The sequence below is a fragment of the Centrocercus urophasianus genome, unplaced genomic scaffold, assembly GCF_019232065.1.
Source record: "Centrocercus urophasianus isolate 14NV4802_14NV808 unplaced genomic scaffold, USGS_Curo_1.0 seq_9, whole genome shotgun sequence".
Taxonomy (NCBI): domain Eukaryota; kingdom Metazoa; phylum Chordata; class Aves; order Galliformes; family Phasianidae; genus Centrocercus; species Centrocercus urophasianus.
In genome coordinates this window covers 20,538,347-20,563,505 of record NW_024885532.1, presented here as the reverse complement: position 1 = coordinate 20,563,505, position 25,159 = coordinate 20,538,347, and the positions used below count along the sequence as shown (strand labels likewise).

The 25,159-nt window shown below is 37.7% G+C and overlaps 1 protein-coding gene across 1 annotated transcript in view; it reads left to right on the top strand.

Annotated features, from left to right (window-relative positions):
- Nucleotides 1–25,159, top strand: part of VWA8 (von Willebrand factor A domain containing 8) — a 180,329-nt gene that overhangs the window by 57,712 nt on the left and 97,458 nt on the right. The window contains exons 13-20 of the mRNA XM_042838730.1: nt 3,056–3,216; nt 3,831–3,944; nt 11,352–11,520; nt 11,852–11,929; nt 15,356–15,471; nt 16,190–16,296; nt 17,647–17,753; nt 20,708–20,779. Coding sequence (XP_042694664.1) covers nt 3,056–3,216; nt 3,831–3,944; nt 11,352–11,520; nt 11,852–11,929; nt 15,356–15,471; nt 16,190–16,296; nt 17,647–17,753; nt 20,708–20,779 — 924 coding nt within the window. The remainder of the gene's footprint in view (nt 1–3,055; nt 3,217–3,830; nt 3,945–11,351; nt 11,521–11,851; nt 11,930–15,355; nt 15,472–16,189; nt 16,297–17,646; nt 17,754–20,707; nt 20,780–25,159) is intronic.

The window sequence follows — 25,159 nt, the reverse complement described above, 5'->3', positions numbered from 1 at the left end:
AACAAATTTCCTGCAACTTGTTCCTCCTTCTCTTGCACAGCAAAAACAATCTTTTAAGCACATCCCTACTGTTTGTGTACTGTGATGTTTTTGTTTCTAGGATTTCTTTTTTTTTTTTTTTTTTTGCATGACCTCATAGTTTTCCTTCTAAACTCCTTCCAGTTCTTTGAGAATTATTAACAAAATGCAAGTCCAAATTGGCATGAATGCAGGAAGCATAGATTTTTTTTCACCTTGTAATTGCCAAGAACACAATTCGTGCGGAGAACCGTAAAAATGGCTGAATTGGAGATTTGTATTGCGGTGGCAGCAAAGGGGAGGAAAGGAAACAAGTATTTTCTCTGCTCAACTTCATTATTTTTTTTCCTAACCTACAAGATACTTTAGCTTGTATTGCATTGTTTATTTTCTAAGTTACAATGACTGTGACCAATACAAATCAAAATGTTTCAGAAGGCAATTGCTTTGCCCAAAGTAGTGTGTGTGGGGAGAGGGATTAATTACAGAATCACAGAATCACAGAATCACCCGGGTTGGAAGGGACCTCAAGGATCATGTAGTTCCAACCCCCCTGCCTAGCAGGGCCACCAAACACACACATTCAGATCAGGTTGCCCAGGACCCCGTCCAACCTGGCCTTGAACACATCCAAGGACAGAGCATCCACAACCTCCCTGGGCAGCCCGTTCCAGGGCCTAACCACTCTCCTTGTATAGAACTTCCCCCTAACATCCAACCTAAATCTTCCCTCCTTCAACTTGGATCCATTTCCCCTAGTCCTGCTGTTGTCAGCCCTTTTGAAGAGTTTACTCCCCTCGTGGGTGTAGGTTCCCTTCAGGTATTGATAGGCTGCAATGAGGTCACCCCGCAGCCTTCTCTTCTCCAGGCTGAACAAGCTCAACTCCCTCAGCCTGTCCTCATAGGGGAGGTGCTCCAGCCCTCTGATCATCTTAGTCGCCCTCCTCTGGACCCTTTTTAATTAGGACCTTTCTGTTGTCCCCCCTCCAAAAGGAGGAATTTTTAGTGACAGAATATTATCATCATGGAACAGGCTGCCCAGGGGGTTGTGGATTCTCTTTCTCTGGAGATATTCAAGAGCCAGCTGGATGCCTACCTGTGCAGCCTGCTGTAGGAGGCCTGCTTTGCAGGGGATTGGTCTTGATGATCTCTGGAGGTCCCTTCCAACTCCTACAATTCTGTGATTCTGTGATCATGCAGTTCATAACATTATAATTTTATGTATTAAAAATTGATTTAGTGTAAAGAAATAGAAGCAATAAATCACTAAGCAGGGACTTTGCCATAACAAATCACAGAATCACAGAATGGCCAAGGTTGGAAGGGAACTCAAGGATCATGAATCTCCAACCCTCCTGCCACATGCAGGGCCACCAACCTCCATATTTCATACTAGACCAGGCTGCCCAGGGCCCAGCAAACCTCTTACTGCCTTTGGGTAGATGTTAATGAATGATGCTTCATTTGAATGCGTCACTTAATTAATACAATTCAGTCATTTAAATTATGATATGAAGTTCATTTCAGAAAATATTTTTCAAGAAAATACACCTCTGATGGTTGTTCTTTTTCTTCTCATGAAAACAGAAGTGTATTTATCAAGTTGCTGGAATTGCAGCTGTGTAACAGTATATATAGCATACTGAGCTCCTGATTAATTCCTGTTCTATATTGTTTCCCTCCTTTAGGTGTGAAGTGTCAGAAAGTGTGTTAGTTGAATGCATGCATTTGCTAACTACACAGTGCACCCTTATGATGCAAATCCTGAAAATACTTGCACTTTTTTTTATGACCTCGCTTAAAAATTGTTTTAGGCTAATTCTTTAATAGAATACTAGCAATGAGCAAACTGCATTAAAAAGCAGAAGGATGGCAATAAAAATAATGGCTGTTTTGGTACATCTGAATGTGAGGTTTTGGGTTATAAAATGGGGAAGCACTGAATGAACCGGACTTTGTCCTGTTATTTTAAGGCTTTTAAGGAAATTTAGAAAGAGGAAATGATTCAGGCTATATGATGTAATGTGTTCTATTTTTATTCTTGAAAGTTCAAAAGGCTTGTAGTTGTGAAGAGGACATTTGCAAAAGCTGCAGCTACAATAGAAAATATTTTTCTCATCTGATTTTAGGTTAAATTCTGTTCACAGCATAGCCTGAAGAAGGAATTTCATCTTTCAAGTCACAAAATGCCATTATGTCTTTGTTGCCCCAGTGTGCATCTGTTGGAAAGTAACAAAATATGTATATTGGACACTGTTGACTAGATTTTGCCTTTATCTCTGTTTTATTCCCTATGTAGTATTCTGTGATACTCTATATACTTTTGATATAACCACCAACAACCAAACTTCTGGTTTAGCTTCAGAAAGGTTATACTGGCAAGTCTGGTACTTGCCTAGGCTGTATGACACAGTGCCTGTCCATGTGGGTGTTATTTAAAGGTTGCTCCAAGAGCGATGCCTCCTATCTATTTTCGTGGAAACTACAATAGATGCAAAGAATGCAATACTATTTGATAGAGCAAACTCTCAACTACAAAACTCTGTTTTTCAAAACAGTCCCCACTGTTAGCAGAAATGTACCAGCCAATGCCTCACTGTGCTGACATCTACTGTTTGGTCTCTATAAATGTTCAACAAGCATCAGTGAATGTCAGTGGGTGCCATTTTTTCCACATGAAGGGATTCAGTGATACACCTTTGCTTCATATGTACTTCCATGTCAGACGCCACTTTGTCAGACCATCTCACAGCTGCTATCTGTCACACAGCAACAACTCTGACAGAATTTGGGTGAGAAGTTTTAATCTCCACTGCTGTACCACCAACATCCGCCTCTGGTGTCATGGGGCAACATAATAAAATAGGAGGCATTACTTTCAGAGCAGCCCTCTTTCAAAAAGTAATTGAAAAATTGCTGCTAATCCTCTTTGGTTGTAGCCCCAGGAAAAACAGAATGGAGTTTTCTAAGGAGAAAGCAGATACTTGTAGATGAATAAAATGCAGCATAACTCAATTCTGATGAATTGGCTCTTCAGGACATGACAGCTAGAGACCTGCTGCAGCAGAGGTATACTCTTCCTAATGGGGACACTGCGTGGAGACCATCACCACTTGTTACTGCGGCCCTGGAAGGAAAACTTGTTATTCTTGATGGCATTCATCGAATTAACCCTGGCACTCTAGCTGTATTGCAAAGGTCAGCTTATGAGCACAGCTGGGTAGCGTGCATGTGATCTGTTTGCTGGGCACATATGTACTGATAAATTAAGGTTTTTCTGGTGAATATGACTTTGTAACTTCAACAGTGCTGTAAAGATCAAGCTGAATGTTGAAGCTCTGTGGAACATGTATCGTTCTGTCTTTACATACTTGAAAGCAGAAGCAATTCTTTCAAGTTCCTTAGAAGTCTTTAATAGCACAGGAAATTTCAGTTCATTGTAAAGACAGTGTGTAAGCCTAAAGAATGAACTAGATTTTACTGTAAATTTACATAATAATTTACATACTAATAATACATTAGTAATGTTTGAACAATGATCTGAAAATAGAAAATGCCAGAAAATAGTTTAAAGAATTCTCATTATTTTCTATTAAAAGTAAGTAGCTTGGCTAAGTGTCTTTATGCTGAAACTATTTACTTGGGCAAATTGCATAACCTTCACACCTGGATGCATCTTAGAGTGCTGTAACTTTTTCCAGTGGACTGTGTTGACTGAGACAGCTTTTTAAAAGGAAAGTGTTAGTTGAAATAAGTACTGCAAAAAGAAATCAAAGGCTACATAAAGTTTGCTTATTTTTATTTTCAAACAGGCTGATACATGACAGAGAACTGACCCTCTATGATGGCACCAGATTATTAAGGGAGGATAGGTATCAGACCTTAAAAGAAGAATTGAAGATCCCTGATGAGAAACTACAGGAAAGGTAAAGTGTCCACTATGACTTCAGAATGCAAACACTATTTCATCCTGTAAAGCACCTAATCTCCTTTATTTTATTGTGCTTCCCTCTTAAACTGATACCTTTTAATCATCAGGAGAATGTATTTTAATCATCAGTTTCCTCATGGTTTTTCTTCTTTTTGCTGAATGAGAAAATTATATCCTGTTCAGAATGCTTAAGCTAAAAGAAAATCATTCAATAACTTTAACATGAAGGAGTTAGAAATTGAAGATAAATGGTGCATGCATAAAGGCACAGATATGTAAGTGAGTCATACTTAATTTTGGAAGGATTTATTAAGACCATCTTAAACAAAAATAAAGCCATATTGAAATTTAATATGGCTTGCTACTTTCTTTTTCTTCACTATCTAGAAAGCTGTTTTTTTAATTTCCAACTGATACGGAGTAGGAAATCGGAAGGATAGGTTGGGATCGATTTTGCTAATTCTGTTTATTCACTTCCATTTGTCTGTTGGAAACATTCTGCAACTCGTAGCATTTTTCTCATTCACTGCTGACTGTACATGATGGGTGGTCAAACACCGCTGATAAATTGTGATTAGCAGAAGATGTATTGTTGAGTGTGCTCCAATACAAACACAATTCAATATGCAGGTATATATTAAATAAGCCATGTATAAAAAACTAAACATGCTGTTTATCTCAAATAGATCTAATCTCTCTGAAGACATTTGAACTTAGATGTCAAATGTCTCATGTTTATGCTGAGACTTACACTGCAGGATGTGTGTGTTTCTAAACTTTGAAAGAGACCCCAGTTCTGGTAGGGATGCACTCGCAATGTGCCACCTCTTCATATGTACCACTCCCCTTTCTCTCAGTGCTCTTGCTAAATATGTTTTTTGTTTGTTCTTTTTGTTTTTCCTTTAACCTCCTTCATAGTTTATACTTTCAGAAAGTTGTTCATCTGGTTTTCTTCTTTGTTGTTTTTTTCTAGTTCGCTTTTTATCTAAAATACTACACCACCATTTTTGTTGTTAAAAAGACTTAATTTTAAGCCTTTTATAGCATTTACTTATATAAGTAAATATAAGATCTTAAGAGATTTAAGACTACATCTTAAATAAGATGTAGTCTAAGAGTGCTTGTTGCTAATTGGCTGTTGAGTCAATACAGCCAGCTAGATGGGCATTTCCTGCATTTATATTGTCTGAGTAAAGAAGAAAGAAATGCTTGGAAGGGTTTGTAAGTATTTTAAGCACAGAATTCGAGAAGAGAGGCGAAGAAGCTCCAAGGATCTATCTTAGATTGTATTCTGACTTCACATTCAATTTTGTACTTCAGTATAAAATCTAGTTAATCATGTTGCCCTGCTTTTGACTGCTTTGGAAGCACCAAAAGTCTTTTTTGGTTTTCCTCAGAAGAGTGTCCCTTTTGCCTTCAGATCACAATGCATGGCTTTCATCTAGCCACTTCAATATTTTGCAATAGAGAGCTTATTAAGCACTGAATGTTCTACTTGATTGACAATGGCTTTTACCCTAAATGAAGGGTGTCTCTTACAACAATCCTGACCAATGTTTGATCTTATAAAAAGTAAACAAAAAAATCCCATCCCACTACATGGGTTCTCTCATATCTGGAAGCTCATTGTGATCATTTAGCACCACCTTGGTTACAACTGAAAATCCTTGCTACTTTGTGAGGAAGGGCTGAGACATCCACCTTCTGGGTGAAATGTTCCATCTAGCCCTATTTCAACTTTTTGCTGTATTGGCTCAGTCAGAGGAAGTTAAGGTAAATTAGTATAAATATCTGCCAGCTTCTTTGGTTTTGATATGATCTTCTTCAGTGTCAGTGGGCCATTCATCTGTTCATAGGGTGCTGTTTTGGTCACCCCTTGAGAAGCTGGAGATGTTCCAGGACCTCATCTTGAACTTTTTGGTTTACCTTTCACTGTCTCCCAGCTATTATGTCACTAGTTGTTCTTTGATTCCAGTACTGCTTTCCTCACTGTTCTTCTTCCTTTTCAACAGCAGTGACCTGTCACTGTAATCTCCAGTACCTTACAGTGTTGCAGAATGCCTATGCAGAACTAGGTGTTCTTTCCAGACAGCTTCTCATCCAGTGTTATCTCACTACTGACAGCTGATTTAATCACAGTGTAGGTGCGAGCCGTCCATCATTCACCTGCATAGACTGTTTTGTGAAGGGAGCACATAGTACACTGTACCTTGAGTTTTATTTTAACAGATCATCTAGGACAACTCTTGCTTCTAAATCATGTCTAAATAAAGCCAGGCATTGAGCTTCATTTATTCTGATTTTCTGACTTTAGCTAAAGTAATTTCAGCGTAGTTGCTCTTTGAAAGGCCTGCAGAATGCGCATTCTTATTTCTGCAGGGACTTAATCTGGTATTTGCTGAGTGACATGTGAAGGCTACTGTTAGTTTTCCAAAATGAAAGTTCCCTATAGAAAGCAGGTTCAAGTTTTATTTAAAACAGGATTATTATTATTTTTTTTTATCTTTTTTTTTTTTCTCCTAAATCTCACTAATTCCGAGGCTTCAGTTTTCATTTGTATATTGGAAATCAATATACATTAAATTGGAACCTAAGATTCATATTATACAGTTAGTGAAATTAAATTTTTGCTTTGTTCTTAGCCTTTTAATTATCTACCCAATCTCACATATTAATGTAGTTCTTATGGGAAATGGTAGAAGAGGAAAGCACATATTGAGAGGCATATCAGTGATGCAGTGGGAAGCACATGACAGTTTTAAGTCTCTAAGCAGTCAAATGGGGCCTGAACGAAGTATCTGAAGGGAGATGAAAGAACAAGATAAAAAGGAATATTTCTGAAGGACCAGAATTTGAAGGGAAGAAACAAATGCTTCATTAGGAAATTATTAGACTGGGAGAGGGCATGACTGTCTTCAGAATGTGAATAAGAACATGAGATGGAGACTAGAAGGCAGCTGTGATGAAGAAGAACTGATAGCTTATTCCTGTCTTCAGGAAAAACCAAGTAGATGAGGTAGATATTCTCTCTTTTTCTTTCTTTTTTTTTTTTTTTTAAGTCATGGTCAGCTTTTGTTCATGAGTGTTCTTGATATTCAAAATGTGGCTTGAAGTCTCTTCTGCAGTGCTTCTAGTCATTCATGAAATAATAAAAAAAAACCCCTAACTGTTCCTCCGTATTGCCTTCATTTAAAACTCACTAATGAGGTGGACAGGTGCTGTTGTAAGATACATATAAAATATATGTATAATCATATTATAGGATTGTAGAATGGCTTGGGTTGAAAGGAACCTTAAAGATCATCCAGTTCCAACATCCTTGCTGCAGGCACAGTTGCCAACCACTAAACCAGGCACTAGGTCATGATACCCAGAGCCTCATCCAACCTGATCTTGAACAGCTCCAGGGATGGAGCACCCACAACCTCTCTGGGCAGTTTATGTCAGTGTCTCAGCATGCTCTCAGTGAAAAATTTCCCCCTGACAATGTAAATCTTTCCTCTTTTAATTTAAAACTATTTCCCCTTGTCCTGTCACAATCTACCCATTAGAAAGTTGATTTCCCTTCTGTTTATAAGCTCCATTTAAGCATTAGAAGGCTGCAGTGAGGGTCTCTGCAGCCTTCTCTACTCCAGACAGAACAAGCTGTTTCTTCAGCCTATCTTCAAAGTAATATTTTTCCAGTCCTCTGATAATCTTCATGGCCTCCTCTGGACCCCAGCTCCACAGCTTTCTTGATCTGGGTGCCCTAGACTTGGGTGTAGATCTCCAGATGGAGCATATCTTTTGTAATCTAAAAGGGCAAGTGATCATGCTTTTCTCTAGATGACTAGAATTCACATTTTCATCTAAATTCTGTTTACAAATTCCATTTACAAAATACTATTTCATGATAGATAAAAGGAGTGCTGCTCTTAACCAATGAGCTGATAATTCTGTATTCTTTCTTTAGTCTGTAAGAGGATTTGAAACACCTGAAGATTCTGGGGAAAATATGGCTTTTACAAGCAGTGAAGTGCTGGTTTATTTTAACAGGCATTCTTCTAACCTGTTGGAGTGGATATACTCCACAGTGTTCACACATACATGATGAGTATTGGGTATGGTGAGCAGAAAAGTTTCTATTAGAAGATAATCTAGAAGGATGTATGTAGTAGGATTGTTCAGAAGCTAGAAGTTACTCATGCATGCACAGGTTTAATGCCTTGCAGACTGTGGATGATTTTCCACATGATTAGGTTGAAAGGCAACAGATAGATGAGAGAAATATAAAATGTGGCAGAAAATGAATTTTGCAACAGTGAAAATTTTTCTATTTGCTGTTTTCTTTTTTCGGCTTGGTGGATTTATAGATACAGTAATTTGCTAAATTGAGAATATTGTGAAATTCAGTAAAAACAGCTAGGAAAGAAAAAATAGATCATTTGTGGTCCTAATATTATAACAATTCCCAGCTCATAAAATTTTGATGGAAAGTGGGATTTATGAAGCCATGCTACAGGGAAAGAGAACCAAGCCCAGTTTGGTTTTGCAGAGTAGCATTAGGAATGCAATTCTGCATTTTATTTATTTATTTGTTTGTTTGTTTGTTTGTTTATTAAACTTCATTTATTAAACTTTATTAAGCTTCAGTTGCTTTGAACCATGTGTTGATGAAAGGAAAATCTTTCCCTAAAATCACCCTGAGCAGACTGCATTCTGATCCTCTTGACAAAGACGGTGCTGGTAATCCTTGGTTGGAATTAAGCACTGATGTCAAAAGGATGTAGACATTAGTACAAGAGAGTGCTCTCTGACTCTGTTGTCAGTGAACATTTAATAGAAAGAGAAAGTAATGGGGATTCTCTCCACTAATCTGACAGCACCAAATCTTCCCACTGTGTTTGAGTTTCAGCGATTTAAAAAGTGCCATGTTTTTAGCAAAATGCATTTATTTGGCATTTGTCTGCAAAGAATACAAGGTGTCAAAGATCTCTGTTTTATAAAGTGTAACTCCATGTAGTATCTCTGTATTGTATTCCTTTAGACACCTGCTCTGTAATACCTCAGAATAACATAGAAGCTCATAGAAGCTCATCAGTTGCTAACATGGAAACTGGGAACTTTCTCAGCATTGCAGGCTCATGTCATGTATGGCATTTGTTTTAATAATACACTTAGCTTGACATTTTTTAATATTTCAAACATCATTCCAAACGATGGGCTTCTGAAGTAGCCATATAGTTTTTTATTCATGTTTAGGAACTGGAAAACTACAGCAGAGGTGTTGTAATCTGTCCAAGTCACAGAATCATGGAATGATTTGTGTTGGAAGGGACTTTTAAGATCATCTGGTTCCAACCCCCTGCTATACACAGGGACACCTCCTTCTAGACCAGGTTGCTCAAAGCCCCATCCAGCCTGGCCTTGAGTGCTTCCAGGAAGAGAGCATTCACAGCCTTTGAAGGAGGTTGTCTAGAGGATCGAGAAGTCTAGAAGATACATCAGTAATTTCTAGCTGGCATACTGATGTTAACTTGCCCCAGTTATCCATCTCCAGCTTCTCTTGTGTTACAGAATTAGTCCTTGGAATTTAGGTGATTATGGAAGGGCGGTTGTTTTTCTGCGTAGTAATGGGAGTAAAGGAAACATTTTCTTTTATGATAATGTTTGCTAATGTTCCCTGATTTTCATTTATGCTTAGTGACAGTGACATTACCATTGGTTCCTCTTTCATATGATATTTTCAGACATCTATTTCTATTTTTATCAGTCAGGGAGTAGCTCCTAGGCTTATGGCTTTCAGCTAAGAATAACTCATGCCCACCCCCTGTGTTTACCTTTGATCAAGAGTCTGTTTGCTACAATCACTGTGGTGTGTCACAGTTTTACTGTGCCAACCACACAGTTAGTTTTGATAATTTGTGTTTAATGGTCATATTCTGTCTTCAGATTTTCTTACTTGTGCTGTCATTTTCCCACTGGTCTCCAAATGTTCTGATTTCAGATTTTCTGACTTATATGAAAAATCACACGTGATAACAGGCATATCTAACAGTATAAGCTATTTCAATTTCACTTCTTTTTCCAAATTAACATCTGCTGTTTTAATAAATGTACTGAAAAGTTGTTGAGAACAATTCATGCATAATTTGACTAGCTTTTGTATCCAACTCTTCTGTCTGTTACCTCTAGAAACTGTGTAGTTGTGCTGTTCAATGAGTACCAGTGCATTCCAAATCCAGAGATGTGATGATGTTATATAGGTAAGCTAGACAAAAGATGTGAAGAAGGCAAAACCACCCAAGACAGAGGCAATGCCCTTCTACTGTTGGAACACATGCATCTAGAAGTTCTGTATTTAAGCTTGTATTGGTCACAGTAAGCTTCTGTTATCTGCAGTGGAGTGAAATACACAGGCATTTAAGACTTTTTCACCAAATCCTGCAATATGAAATTTATACAGTGAATAGTGGATGTCTTGCTACATGAAGCTGCAGAGGCAGATAGGATGATGTAGTTCAGAAAGAGATTAGACAAAGTTTTGGATAAAGAGACATCAAAGCCAATAAGGATAAGCCCTTGCATCCCTTGAATGAATGATTGTAAGTACTGGGAGAAGGTGAGGGAAATAGGCTGATGATAGCAATCTCTCACATAAGTCTTGAGAATGGCTTATGTACCTTCCCCAGGAAGCATCTGCAGCTGCTACTATCAGAGAAGGAACTTCTAGCTGGATGCTTGCATTGAAAGACTCAGTGGGGTGTTTATTAAACTCTTCTAAGTCTTAAGCAGCCATTAAAGGGACCTGTTTTCCCCCATGGTGACTTGAAAATGAGTCGAGGTATGAAGTATAACTAACTTTCAGGGGTATTATGAAGTTAGGTGCATTAATCCAATCCTTAGAGACTAGGTGATTTTCCAGAGGCTGCAGAAAACATCAGTGGTGCTAAATCCAGCTCTTGGCATTATCTAGGCCAATCTCCACAGTGTCATCCTTTCTGTCAATCTAATAGAGGAACTGCAGGACCAGTAGATCCTGCTCCCTCCTTGATTTGCCTGTTAGACATACTGCTTTAGGTAAAGCACTTCTAAAATTCTGTCTTATTGGTGAGATGTGTCCTTTCAAAACATACAAACCAGTAAACAATAGCTTAGCTGCTGGTGCTTGCTCGTCTTGAGGCATGTGGGTCATATTGCAGATGAGAAGTGGATGCCATTCTCAGTGTGAAAAATGAGGAGCAATTTATGTAAGTGCAAGTCATATTATGCAGTTTTTGTCTTTTTTAGTAAAGTTGCATTGCAAATATCTGAGTAGGTATTGTGATATGATAGAGTAATATAATTTTTTTTTTCATCTAGTATAAAAAAATGAATGTGATATTCACTGCAGATAATGCATTTTTAAAAACTTTTTTGGCAGGTCTATCTTTCCTATCCACCCCTCATTCAGAATAGTTGTCCTAGCAGAACCTCCTGTCGTTGGAAGTAGTACCCAACAGTGGCTTGGTCCAGAGTTTCTGACACTGTTTCTTTTCCATCATGTTCGATCTTTAAGCAAGAATGAAGAAATTCAAGTTATTAAAGAAACGGTATGTTCAATATTTTAGGCTGATAATTGTTTATTAATTTTTTTTTTAAATATATGAAAATATTTTGCTATTCCTGATGATGTTTAAATGTAGCACAAATGAAACTTCATTTTCAAAACCTGTTTGTCTCTTAATGGTATTAGAATAAATTTGCATTCTTATCATGATATTAAATGATGACATAATTAAAAAAAAATGTCAAAACTGCATTTCTAGTTTTTCTATTTCTAGTATTTCTAAGCAACCATATACTCATTGTACCTGTGTGTAGCTGTATATGAAACTTCAGTCTATCTTGCATTCAGATTAATACTGTTTTTGTTTCAAGCAGATTCCAAATGTACCCAGTGTTGCTGTGGAGCAGTTGTTGTCATTAACTCATAAGCTTCGGGAGACAAATGATGCCACAGTGAGTCAGTTTTCTTGGTTTGTGTTTTTTTTTGTTTCAAATCTGCTTTCTACTATGACACTTTGTTTTCAGAGAGGCTGGCTAAGGCATACTAAGCAAGCAATGGTGTGATTTTAGAGGCTGCCTGATTGAAAAACTAATCCCAGGAAGTGATTACTGGTAATTACTGCACCATATACTGTAGTTTCTTTGATTTTTGTTGCACGTTGTTAAAATCTGACTAAGTAAAGCTTTCAGGAAATTGGCCAAATCTCAGGGGAAGTGTAAACTACCAAGCCATATAATGGTCTGGATTGAAAGGGACCTCAAGCATCATCAAGTTCCAACCCCCTTGCTGCATGCAGGGCCACCAACCTCCATATCTAATACTAGACCAGGCTGCTCAGGGCCCCATCCAACATGGCCTTCAACACCTCCAGGGATGGGGCATCCACAACCTCTCTGGGCAGCCTGTGCCAGCACCTCACCACTCTCATAGTAAAGAACTTCCCCCTGATATCTAACCTAAATCTTCAACTTAAAACCATTTCCCCTTGTCCTGCCATTATCTACCCTTGTAAAGAGTTGACTTTCCTCCTGTTTATAGGCTCCCTTTAGGTGCTGAAAGGCTGCAGTGAGGTCACCCTGCAGCCTTCTCCAGACATTATAAAATGCTAGCGGGCAACAGCAAAGATTAGGAATGTGAAAGGGAAAGCTACAGAATTTTTAGCTGTGTTACTGCTACAGGCTCTTCTGTTGAAGTAGTCTTATCAAGAAAAATAAGTTCTGCAGACATAGTAAGCACAAAACTCTTTTAAAAAGATAGTCAAATGTTGGTGAAAAGTAGAAGAAATCATTGCTATGGCAACTAACACTCTGGATGTTTTCAATGTAAATAATGCAAAACATTTTTGGTGGAATCCCTAGTTCAACTGGTATGCAAATGTAATCTGCTCTTAATTTTCATCATTTTGACATGGGCAATAGTTTCACAGCATTTCTGTATAGGAAGTTGAGGGTTGTTGAAAGGCCTTTGTGCTGTTCTGAGATTAAAAACAAGAAAAAAAGGAGTAAAAAGGCTGAATTCTATATACAGTGTTGGAACAGTGTATTTAGCTCCCTACAACTAATCTTTGACAATTGCAGACTGATAAATACATCATTTGTAACATATTTGGAGACATACCATGCTTGAATAGAACATTATAATAGTCATTTTCAAACGAGTGGATATCTATAGCATTGTGAAATATCTAAATGAAATATATGATGTTGGATAAGATGTGAGTCATAGTGCAGACTGAGGGAAGTTTCTTGTAGATGAGCAGTGACATTCGACATGTCAGGAATAGCATGCCTGTGTGCAGAGCAGAAATGTTTGCCTAAGGTATGTCAGGCTATATATAGAGTTGCCTGAGTAAGTAATCCTCAGCCAGAGATTATCTTGGCATATTAACCATTGTTTAAAGTGATTTTTGTGAACAATAGAATACCTGTAGAATATTCAGCTTGTGGTTGTGTTCTGCATCATTGCAATTGTTTGTTTGGTTTACAATAGAACCTAGAGACCACAGTCTAGATCCTGTTGAATTAGATGCCTCATAGATATATATTACAAAGACAGTAGGCTACTTCTGAGTTTACAGCTGTCCCAGGTAAGAAAGAAAGAGGAGATTTTAGTCAAGATCTTAAGTTCCCAGTTGCAAATATACAGAGGATACAACACAGTTTCTCCTCTATGGACCAATATGCTGTTTTGTTTGTTATATCATTTTCACTTTAAACTGCCTGTGCCCTTGGAGATTGGACTTGTCTAGGTGTGAAATAAGAGGCAAGAGCTGCCTCCTTCTTCCCACCCAGTGCAATGGATAAAGTACTGCGTTAGTATTGTCTGTTGCCAGTATGTATCAATGCAGTCCTTTTGATTGTGAGGCATGAGGATTGCTTTCCTTAAGAAAATTACTTTGGTTGAGAACATTTCAGCTGTTTTAGAGTACTTTACCAGATGGAATATGATATCCAGAGGCTGTGAGAGTTATGGCTAGTGAGCTGAAATAGCAGATACAGCGTTCACTCCTCTCACTGATGAGTAGATCTTGAGATAGCACTAGAAAACCATCATGTATGACACCATCTTTGTAATGCTGAGTGGTATACCTTGATGATTCAGAAGATGCTTCACAGTCTTCCATCAATGAAAACAGGAGGATCAGGTGTAGCAGTATTAGCACTTAGCCCAATCCAAACCATTTTTGCTCATTGCTGAGCTAAAAAATACTACCCTTTGCCTTCTCAGCATTTGAGAGGAATACGTACAGTCTCATAGATCTGTTCTTTTTTCCTTCCCCCCCAAAATAACGTCTGTTTGTTGAAATTAGTTTTCCAGAGGAAAGAGTTGATGATTTGACGTTTCTCATGCTTGAAAGTTATTAGGAGAGAAAAAAGATTCTGCAATTCCTAACACGCTGGGTTTTTTTTTTTTTCTACTTTTTCCTCGTTGGCAAACTTCAGAATTTTTTTACCAGTTGAAGAATTATATTATAGTCAGAAATCATTTATATGACCCAAACTAAAATGTTTTGAAATTACCTTGTTACAACATTTCATTTAACACAGGCAAAGTATGATGCAACTTATCAGATCACGCTCATTGTTGTGTGCTTCCTGATAAAACAGGGAACCTGTTTGTATTAGATACCTTCATCCAGTAGATGGTAATTATAGAATGATTTCTTGCTTGATATTTATATCTCTATCTAAATACATAGCCACTTATTTGGGGGGCTCTGTTTGTTTGTTTATTTTTCAGTGATGCTGTATTTGTTCTAGTTTGGCCTTCACAAGCATTGAATCACTTCTGTAACTCTTTACTCAATTATGTGCAGTTTTTAGCATTTACTTTAACATGTGGACAGCAGAAAGGGACACAGTGTTCCAGTAATAGCCTGCCCAAATGCATGCACAGAGGTGATACCATCTCCTTACTTCTGCCCACTGTTGTTTTTTGTACATCTGTGAATCCTGCCAGTCTCTTTTGCCAAAGCATTACATGTAGAGCTCATATTCAGTTTGTGAAAAGAAGACTAGATTTTACAACATCAATCCTTTTACAATGGCTAACCTGCTTGTTATTAGTACTCTGTAGTATTTGGTTTTATGTAGCACAGAAAATTAAGTCATCAGCATATTTTTTCTTTCCGTTGCTTATCAAGTGAAATCATAAAGCACATCTGTAGATGACATAATTTTCGTGACAGTGAAGTACTGCAACAAACAAAGAATTAAAAAATTGCAGATGCAATAGCACCAGCCATTACAGGAGGCAGAAAGCACTCGTGAATTAGGAGAAAAGTTGAAATAATTGCTTTTGGATTACGCTTTTTTCCTGACTTGTTCAGTTGAAGTCTCAGAGATCAAGTAATTAAGCTACCTTGTATTTTTTGACAGGCACAGTCCCTGGCTTCATCTTTATCTACTCGACAGCTATTGCGAATTTGTCGTCGACTGTCACAACATCCAGATGAAAGCCTTTACTATGCTGTTAATAAAGCCTGCCTTTCCAGGTAGAAGTGCTAGTTTGGTAGAAGTTCGAGAGTTTATCGGTCTATTGCTAGCATGCAAGATACCTGTTAGTGCATTTCTGTAATTAGTGCAATTAATTTCTTCAGAATAGTTTCTCTGTTATTTTTAAATATAGGAGGTGAGTAGAAATGGCTTTGTAGTGTTTTCTTATCTTTATGATGGTCTTTAATGACACTGTATAAATTTTGTCACCATCATCAACATAACTTCGCTGTCTCGAAACACTCAAAACAGAATTCTATTAATGTCTTGTTTGATGAAACTTTGATTTCAGTTCTAAAAATGGTATGGTTTTGTTGTTTTTTTTCTTTCACTTGAGGACCAAAGCTCTAAGAGAACAGCATCAAGAGAAGTTCTTGCTACTAAACATTGTTTCTATATTGCATCTGTTAATGGCAGTGGAAAAAGATTACAGACTTCCAGCTCTACTTCACTCCTCTTTGCATCTTTGTTGCAATATTCTGTAACACTGAACCCTTTCATAAGCAGTGTGCAACTATTAGTGTAGTTAGTTACCTATGGGAGAAGTTGAACTTCTCTCCTTCAGGTGGAACGCTGAAGATTGAGCATTAAGGCCATAGACATTCAATGTTTGGAGATACAAGTAAAGCTTCATACTGATTTTATGTTGTGAAAATACAGAAGATGTTAAAGAAAACTTCCTAAAGAAATGACCTGCCTATTTATTTCTTTATTTAGATTTTTACCAAACCTTGCCAGATTGGCTTTACATAAAAATCTACAGGATTCTGGGATTGAAGCACATCCGGATAACATGAAGAAACTAGAGGAGAAGGATTACAGTTGTAAGTTTGTGTCATCTTTTGTCCTTTTATTTATGTTACTTAGATGGTTCTCCATTTAAGGCTGAACTAAATGACTTCACAACTAAACGTAGTTTGCTTCAGTTACATCCCTTTGGCTTTGTTCTGTCAGGATGTAAGGATGCTCTTAGTGTGTTGGTATTTTGTAATGTCTGCTGCACTCCCTGCTCATGGAATTTTGTTTGAGGGTTTCCAATGCCTGAATGACTGCAGTGACTGCATAGGTGTACAGATTTGTACATGTTTGGGTATGTATGACTGCTGAAATAGAAATAATACTATGTGGAGAATACATGTAAATAGTGCGTGAACACCTGCATATGTATACACACATATGTATGGTTGAATACATAGTATTACATTATAGTATAAATCATGCAAGCATTATTTTGTTTGTATTTGCATTGCATGTATTTTTATATATGTAAAAACTTATTTATAAAATAAACTAGAATTACTACCACTTGCATGATGCTACCTGCTTACCTTTTTTTTTTTTTCATCCTGATGCATTGTGTTTCACTGTTCCCCTTTGTGAAACATGCAGGAAAAAATAAAGGTAGAACCATATATGATAATAGGAGAACAAATAAAAGTATCTGCCCAGAAACTGTGCTATGTTCACGTTCCAACCCAGCCAGATTAAGAAATTAGGGACAAATAATTTTGAAGAAGGCAGAAAAGAGAGATTCATATCATTTTATTATTTACCCTTATCTGTTATTTTCCTGAGAAGGAATATATGGTTCTTTTAATGTAGGAAATTTTTACTTTTTTCTTTTTCAAGCTGTAGTTGAAAGTTATACCTCCAAGTGTAAATTCAGCAAGTTTTCACTAACGTTTTTGGCATTCACAAATTTTAGCAAAAGAAGTAACTCAAGAGAAAAGTCAGCAGCGACTCTCAGCTTCAGCTCTCACTCCTGTCCACACCATAGCCCCAGTGGGGCAGGGATAGAAAATAAGAAGAGAATGAGAAACCTTGTGGGATGAGGAAATGTGGTCTGATAGTGTTAATGATATTCCAACAGCAGAACAAGGCAACTGTCACTGCTCCTAATGTTCTGTATGATATTTTTACGTAAGATCAATTATTTGTCATTTATTGTAGTAGACATCTTTGAAATTTTATTGTAAGAAGTCAAAGTCAATATAAAACAATCACATGTTAAAAAGCACTCTTTCAAGTATTCACTTTGTTGAGTTAGGAATTATTTAGAGCAACCCACAGCCTTTTAAAATTTGCACATCTTCACTTGTAAGCATTGGGAATTGATCGCTTAGAGGATGCTCTAAGTAATGCATGTGCTTCTTTGTTTCCTGAAAAATGTCCAGGTGAAATAAACAATGGGATTCTGAAAATAGGATCTGTGACTATGCCAATTTATAACCCAAGTGAGAAAATGAAAGTGCCTGATGTTTTGTTCTATGAAAATGCTCAAGTAAGTAGAATTCTCTGGCTTCTCTTGCACAAAGTTTGTTACATGTTTATTAATGTACATGTTCTCAAATATGAAATAAAATGTTAACTCAATTTTAAGGTTCTAGTTTTGAAATAGTTTCTTTAGGCTAAAAATTTTTCTGTAGTGATTTGATGCTTCTCTGGGCAACCTGGTCCACCACCTCCTCCTCCTAAAGAAATCCAGTGGCTTGATTATTCATCTTGAAAGAGGGTTTTACAGATAATTTTTTCCTGGGAAAGCTTTGCAGGTTGACAGCCTTAACACTGTTAAGTTTGAGAAGCTAGATGATGAGTAATTAGTATTATTAATCAGCCATTAGTTAATCATTATTTTTATTTTACAGAATAATATATAGATAAAAATATTTATTTTCTAGAACTTGAGTTATTAATTAGTTATTTAGTTAGTTGTTACTGTTATTGGCAGTAATTAGTTCATGGTAGCAAAGAGTAAGAGCAATTAGTGTGGACAATTACAGGAAAGGGCTTGGTGACTTGTTTTTGTTTGTTTGTTTTTCCACCCCTCCCACCTTCCTTTTACAGGGGTAGGTGTACTGCAGCTGTTTTTGCTATCTAGCACAGAGACCTCAAAATTCTCAGACAAGTGTATCTTTAACTGGAGAATTACCCCCTGGGTGACTGTTGGAACCCTGATAGCTGGTGTGAGATACTGTAGTATTTCACTGAGCTTGTGAAATGTTTTTCTTTCAGGATCTTGGTGTGGGCCTCCTGCCTTTGTGAATTTATTTTTCTCTCTTCTCTTGTTCTATTTTTTTCATCTTTTTCTGGTTGGAATTTCTTTCCAGAAAGGCTATCCTTTCTACTACATGATTGTCACCTACTGAAGGTGATGACAGACCATGCAGGGAGGACAGATCACAGTCATCTTCAACTTCCCCAGTAACATTTCATGTGAGAACTGGTTCTGTGTTGCCATTTCTAGGATTCGTATTTGCATTGCTTTTTCCATCTTCTTGCATGTAGTTTCAGTAATTACAGTTGAACACACTGCATAAAAATGTGCACAACTGTGAGCAGATATTATCACAGAATTGTAGGGATTGGGGGGAAGTCTGGAAGTCATTGAGACCAGCCTCCTGCTTAAGCAGGTTCCACAGGAAAGAATCCAGGTGGGTTTTGAGTATCTCCAGAGAAGGAGACACCACAATTCCCTGGAAGGCCTGTTCCAGGTGCTCTGTCACCTTCAAAGTAAGGAAAGTGTTTCTCATGTTCAGATGGAACTTCCTGGGTTCCAGTTTGTGTCAGCTGCCTCCTGTGCTGTGACTGAGCACCACTAAAAAGAGCCCAATTCTCTCGACACCTGCCCTTTAGATACTTGTAAGTGTCCCAGTGGAATTCAACATTACCACAGCACATTGCTCTCTGTCCATAAGTGGCACCATCACGTTAATGATTTTTAGGTGATATGATAGATTTGAGTCTCCAGGCTCTGTGGAGCTTGGATTAAGTTCATACAATATTGTTGTGTCTACTTCTTCATGTAAATATTGTATCTGAAACCTATGTATGCATTTTAATACAATGTAAATTTTGGTCCTCATAAAGAAAAAAATCAATATGTAGCATCTCTTGCAGAAAAGCAGTTCTGCAGGGAAACTAGAATGTGTGCATATTTGTCCAATTTGGGATAAAAATAGAATACATCAGAAGGAAGTACTCAGCTTTAGCAGCCAAATAATAATAATAAAAAAATGTAACCAGTAAATGATTTGCCTTCAGGTCTTCCCTTGAATTATGCATGGGGTATTCATTAGTCCTTTGACATGCCTGGTTAGGATTTTGTTGTATTAAGCTGTTTACATGAATTTCTTCCCCCTGCCCCCAGCCTCCGTCTGGAGAGATTTGGACATTTAAAATATCTTTCACACAGTTATAAATGGTATATTTCTATATAGTCAGAAATTACCTGTGAGGTACTGTGGTTTGTTTCTTTTTTGTTTTTGTTTTTTTCTCCCAAAATGAAGTACTAGAGATAGAACAATATTGTGAAAAACTTTGTTTCTGTATATGTTTAATCTAAAGACAAACATTCATTCCTCTAAGTAGCTTGCCTGACCTACTTTCAGATGACCTATTTTCACTAGGTACAGTGGAGAAATATACAAGACTATTGCTAGAGTAAAGTAGTCAACATTGCCACATAATCCATAAATCCTTTGGATCCTTTTAAACAAATTAATTGTGAGGAGGGTGATGTGGTTGAATTTTGTGTTGTTTGTGTTACCTTTTGCAATACTGGACGTGTGTGTAAAATACACATCATATTCTTTTTCTCCATCTAGGCAATCTACTTTAGATGTTATTAGAAACATAAACTTGAGCTTGTGTTTTCATATTATCCTATTATTATTTTCTTTGAAACTAAAGCTTAATTACAGTAGGAAAGTGTATTTGTTACTAATTAAGACCTGGTGTTTAATGTAAAAAAAGCAAATAAATGAAAAACCAGCCATGTTTATAAGTGAACACATTCTCCCTGTGTTTTGTTTCTATACTGTTCTACTAGGATACATTTTATTTCCTCCTAGTAGTGTTGCTGCAAAGTTGTCCTATGTGTGTGAACAGAAGTTCTTATGCACTGCATGACAAACATTCATCTAGGCTAAGAAGGAAAGGCATGATGAATGAATACTGAGAGTAATGTAAATTTAGGGAAATCAAACACCCAGAATCAATTGGAGCAAAGGAAATACATAAGTGAAGTTGGTGATTGTGTTTCATTGTTTTAGTCAGCTAAATTGCCTCTGCTATTATTGATTGAGAGACTCTTGCTATAAAGTGAGTAGTTCTAAGTACAGTGTTCAATAAAACATGACCTAGATGCTGGTAGTTCCTGTGTACTTCTGTTATTAGTGAACGCATAAGCTAGATAGTGTAAAAATGGGAGTGAAAATCATGTTTTTCTTTCTCTAGCACATGATGGTAATGGAAGATATGCTAAAAGACTTTCTGTTGGGAGAACATCTTCTTTTAGTTGGCAATCAGGTGAGTTAAATGTTTCTTATAATGCATAGGACAGACTTGTTATTTAATAATGAAATCAAATCTTTATTTTGCTTTGTTGAAATTGCACCTATTGGTACTGCTAAGGTAATAATACCCAGTTTTGGTCCTTCATCTACTGATGTGCGCATATTGGTGGAGTAAAGACTTCTAACATTGGGGATATTTTTCTACATTGTTATTGCAGTGGAAAGATAAAATCTTAGTAGTTACATGTAACATCAATACCACTGAAATCTTCAGTCAACTGCATTCTCTACCCTTGATGCCCATGCATTATACTTCTGTTTTAAGATGTTCCAGTAGAGGACAAGAGATGAACAAATAAGTTGTATTAAAATTTTACTTAATGATTTCAAAATACTAGTCTTCTTGAAAGAGGTACAGATCCACTTTATTTTGCATGTTTTTGTTGATGAAGACTTTACTGGTGAGATCATGGGGGCTGTCATATTCTTTTAGTTGGCTGGTATTTCATAACACCTTTATGTTTTGCCTTTGGAAAAAGTCTAACCCAGAACACGAATGGTCTAATCTATATGGAAAGAAATGTAAAATGCTAATTGCTGTTGAAGTACCTCTGTTGGAATTATAGTGTATGTGTATATTCAGTCTCATCTATTTAGAGTCCTTCTCAAGTGCTTTTATTTAAGATTTCTTACTTTAAATCTCTGTGGAATTCTTCCAAGAGGTGTCATATATTTCTAAATTAAATATCTAGTTCACTAATTTAAAAAAACACTATTTCCTTAGCAAGACATGATCAATTTTCCCTATTCCATAAATAATGCTTTCTGTGCCATCTGCAAAGTTGTTACTGATGATGTTGTGTATTAAGATTGCCTCCAGGATTTACTGTCAGGTGAAGGTAGGGACAGTGTCCTCACTGGCAAGGTCCACAATCCAACCACGGTCATGCAAGAAGAGCAGGTCTGCAAACAACGGCTTGGATCAGCCAGGTGCCAGTGGCTGCCAGATAAGTCTGTAGACCAAGGAAGGTCTGAAATCAAGTGAGCAGCCACTAAAGGGCTCTGCACAGCATCACCTGAAGTCTAATTCAGGAAGGGACTGAAGAAAGAGCCTGAGTGTTCCCTCAATGATCTCTAGAGGTCCGTTCCAACCCCTACAATTCTGTGATTCTGTGAAATGACAGGGAGAAAGGGAATCCCATTGAGGCTATTTGTGGTTTGCTCTGCTGCTGTACCACGAGAGCTGACCTTCAGGAGTTCAGTGCAGGCAGCTAAAACCCTAAGTACTGGGTAGACAAGCATGCAGAGCTTGGTGGTACACTCAGGTACCCAACATGTGCTTTGTATTTTGAACTAGTTTGGCAGTAAGACACTTGAGAATGACTTCTGGGTTATAAAATATTTTTCCAACATCAGTATCCTCATCTTTAATAATTTTAATAATTTAATCCGTACAAAATTTTCTTAAAGCTTATGAAACTTTGGCTGGAGACAGTGATAAAGGATTAGATCAGTATTGGAATGTACTGCTTTGATTTTAGACGTCAGCTCAGCTCTGCCATTAAAATTGTTCTGTCGTTGGCAAATCAGTAATACTTAGGAGTTTTGTTTTTTAATCACAAACATGTGTTCTGAGTACATCCAGGTTTGATATTTCCTGACTTGTTCCACTGTTTCTGTGTGGGACTAAGTTAGGCCAAGTGGCCTTTAATTTTAATTTACTGATTTGTTAAGTAATGTCCTTAATTATAAGCACTTTATTTGCCATTCTGCCATTGTTTCAGTCCCGCCATCTACAACAACCATCCTTGATTTCACAGAGATGATCACTAACCATTTAGAAATTGCTCGGGTAATTCTGTACGTGTATTACTGAAAATTACTGTAGCATGTGTTGAATCCTGTTCAAGTACTTTAGAAGCAACCATGTTTTCATGCTGAGTGCACTGATGTTTTGTGAATGAAATGAGTGTGCAAGGATTAACGCGTAGTCTCTCTCATGGAGATTTGGTTTCCCTAAGTTGGCTGGATTTCATTTTCTTGTTTTACCTCTTCGATTTTCCTTACATGTGTACACATAGAATTTCTGTTAGTTTAAATCCATTTTCTTTATTTCACAGTTGTAACTGAAGTCTCTTCTGTATACTATTATTAATTTTTATTTGTGAGCTGACCAATGAGAGTCCTTTTAAAGAGTTGATTTTTTTTCCAGGGTTTGAACTTGCAAGAGAAATACTTGAAATTCCATAAATCAATTAAGTGATTTTGATGGTGTACCATTGGAAGAATAGCGTGGTTAAGATGGTATTTTACAGGTGTTATAGCTGGAAAGATTATCATGGTGGAAAAGGAACAATCAAGGAAGAAATGCTCACCTGTATCCAAGGATTTAGGCTCAAGGTGAAAAACTACAAAAAGGAGGGATGTCCAGAAAGGGATCCTTCCTCAGGGGCAGTCAGCCCTTAAATGGAGTCCTTAAATGGGATGAGTTTCAACAAGGCCAAATGCCGGGTTCTGCATTTCGGCTACAACAACCCCAGGCGACGCTACAGGCTTGGGGCAGAGTGGCTGGAGGACTGTGTGGAGGAAATGGACCTGGGGGTATTGATTGATGCTCGGCTGAACATGAGCCGACAGTGTGCCCAGGTGGCCAAGAAGGCCAATGGCATCCTGGCTTGCATCAGAAACAGTGTTGCAAGCAGGAGCAGAGAGGTGATTGTTCCCCTGTATTCAGCACTGGTGAGGCCGCACCTCGAGTACTGTGTCCAGTTTTGGGCCCCTCACTGCAAGAAAGATATTGAGGCCCTGGAACGTGTTCAAAGGAGGGCAACAAAGCTGGTGAGGGGTCTGGAACGCAGGGCTTATGAGGAGCTGCTGAAGGAGCTGGGAATGTTCAGCCTGGAGAAGAGGAGGCTCAGGGGAGACCTCATTGCTCTCTATAACTTCCTGAAGGGAGGTTGTAGTGAGCTGGGGGTCGGCCTCTTCTCTCGTGTCATTAGTGATAGGACCAGGGGGAATGGCTTCAAGCTACGGCAGGGGAGATTCAGGCTGGACATGAGGAAGTATTACTTTTCAGAAAGGGTGGTCAGGCACTGGAATGGACTGCCCAGGGAGGTGGTGGAGTCACCGAGCCTGGGGGTGTTCAAGGAAAGACTGGATGTTGTGTTGAGGGACATGGTTTAGTGGGAGCTATTGGGAATAGGTGAACGGTTGGACTGGGTGATCTTTTAGGTCTTTTCCAACGTGGGTGATTCTATGATTCTATGATTCTTGTCTTCACCTGTGCTTCCAGGGCTGACTCAGTCGTTGCCTCAATCAGTGGTTCAGGCCGTGACTCAACAGTTGCCATACAAATGTATATTAAGGACTACCTTTCTTTAATGAAACCAAGGAGAAATTGAAGACAATTTTTGGGCATTAGCAAATCTTTAGGAGTTCAACTTCACAAGCAAACTACTTTATTCACATGTAGTCCTTGAAGAGTATATGGCCCAGGGTTTTGTATCTTTAATACATTATGCAAAATAAGGGTTTTACTAAATGTTTACGCTGGTTATTTTGGATACTGCCTGGAACGTGCTTCAATTTAATGTACAAGCAAACAGGTTTCTTTGGGTCCTTGGGAAACACAGTGAATAGATAAGAATTTTCAGCTGTGGAATAGTTTCTGATAAAAGGAAATGCCAATGCTTTAAATATAGCTTCTGATATTGCTTCCTGAGAGACTCTGAAGTCTGAGTGTGAATGAGACCATCCATAGTTTCTCAAAGCAAGTATGAAGCAGTTTCTTCCTTGGCTGAGAGTAAGCAGCTATTTATTGCTCTCAAAGCAACAAGTAGGCAACCACAAGAGTCCTGTTTAGTAAAGGTTACTTATTCTTTGCAGTGACTGTTTACGTGGCTGTTACCATATAGCTGTTACGTTGCAGCCATTCTCTGGGCTTCGTGGGGCAGAGTGAACTACTTATTATCAAGAAAAACTTTCAGTTTTTGTTGTGAATTTTTTTTTCTAATGGACATCATACAGTTTGGTCTACAGTAGGTCTTTACTTGATATCTTGAATTTCTGTTTTTTGGCCATGAGGAGATAAATTATACTTATGCATAATTGGTTATGTGGAAAAAAATTGTTAAGTAACAGTGGTGAAATATATTTTTGAAGTTTTACATGTAACATTTGCCAGAGACGTATTTCAAAAATCTCGCATCTAGAGGTTGTGTCAAGAGAGATGTTGGATGCTTCACCTTTATTGGTCCTAAGTGAAGTAAAACATCGGCTGTCTTGAAGAGACCAAATGAAATATTCATCATTTTAAAGAGTTTCTGACTTTCTGGGGAGAGAAGGCTCGCAGCCTTCTCACTTCTGAAGTATTTTATAACCCTGAAGTACTAAA